The following is a 1,292-nucleotide window of genomic DNA, read 5'->3' on the forward strand; positions in this document are numbered from 1 at the left end:
GTGCCTGGCTCCTCTGCCCTGGGGCAGCTGCTCGCCTGCCTTGGCTCTTACCTGTTCGTGTTCTGATGGCCAGGACCATCCTCCTGAGCGTGATCTCGCTGCTGAATGAACCCAACACGTTTTCTCCAGCGAACGTGGATGCCTCCGTGATGTACCGCAAGTGGAAGGAGAGCAAAGGGAAGGACCGCGAGTACACGGACATCATCAGGTGCGTGCTGAGCTGAGCCCGGCCCCAGCTGAGCTCTGACCTGCTGGGACACGGAGGATCTTGGGGGCGTGTCCTGCCTTTTTGAGTCCCGTCTGCAGGCTGGCACGAGGGAAGGATCCTGGCTCTGAGCGTGGCTTTTGGGAGAAGCTTGGCCGGGTTACAGGCCCCCTTTGCCCTCGGCCCTGGCCCTTTTCAGCTCCAGAGCTGAGGGTCTGGGTTCGAGGCAGACGTGGTGCCACCGTCGCGTTGCTGTCAGGGCTGTCCCAGGGCACCAGCACGTGGGCTGTGTCACGGGGGGAGCCCCGTGGGGGCTGAGCAAAGCTGCGTCCTCACCCCCCACCTCTCGCCCTCCAGGAAGCAAGTCTTGGGCACGAAGGTGGATGCTGAGCGGGACGGCGTGAAGGTCCCCACCACGCTGGCAGAGTACTGTGTGAAGACCAAGACTCCAGCCCCAGATGAGGGCTCAGACCTCTTCTATGATGACTATTACGAGGATGATGAGATGGAGGAGGAAGGAGACAGCTGTTACGGTGATGAGGATGACTCTGGCAATGAGGAATCTTGATGGCCCTCTGGCACTGCAAAACTCACCATAAACTACTGAATTTTACCTCAACTAGGACAAACTGGTTTGAATTTAGGATCTGTCAGCCCTGAAATTAACTCTCTACCTCGCAGGGAGATTGTTCTGCTCTTGCAAAGGAAGCTCCGCCGCTGTCTTTGTAGAAAAAGCAAAAAACAAACCCTATTTTATAAACTTCCTAGGCGGGTGGGGAGGGGAAAGTCACGCTGGGACGTCCACACATCCACAGAAACCGGGGAGCTGGAGGCTCTGGCTGGGTGAGGAGTGGCGGCAAAGCCTGGTGTTGGCTGCCCGTCCTCTGGGCACATCCAAGTCCTCCTCAGCCCCGCGTGGGAGCAGTGTTTGGGGGGCTGGTGAGCCAGTGCGTGGTCGCTTTGGGTGGGAAGCGTGTGAGCGTTGTGCAGCTTTCCGCAGCCCTTGAGCTGGGTGAGCCCTCTGGTGGGACCCTCCGGCTGCCCCTTCTCGCGGTGTTGGAGCCGTGTTTGCCGAGGGTGGCCGGGC

The 1,292-nt window shown here is 59.7% G+C and overlaps 1 protein-coding gene across 1 annotated transcript; it reads left to right on the plus strand.

The window, feature by feature from the left end:
• Positions 1 to 73: 73 nt before the first annotated feature.
• LOC104277459 (ubiquitin-conjugating enzyme E2 R1) lies at positions 74 to 773 on the plus strand (the record flags this gene model as incomplete). The annotated part of the gene is made up of 2 exons (XM_009874093.1): positions 74 to 208; positions 563 to 773. Coding segments are annotated over 2 exons (346 nt in total), but the record flags the coding sequence as incomplete, so codon positions are not given.
• Positions 774 to 1,292: the final 519 nt, after the last annotated feature.

The sequence above is a fragment of the Apaloderma vittatum genome, unplaced genomic scaffold, assembly GCF_000703405.1.
Source record: "Apaloderma vittatum isolate BGI_N311 unplaced genomic scaffold, ASM70340v1 scaffold36277, whole genome shotgun sequence".
NCBI classification, from domain to species: Eukaryota; Metazoa; Chordata; class Aves; order Trogoniformes; family Trogonidae; genus Apaloderma; species Apaloderma vittatum.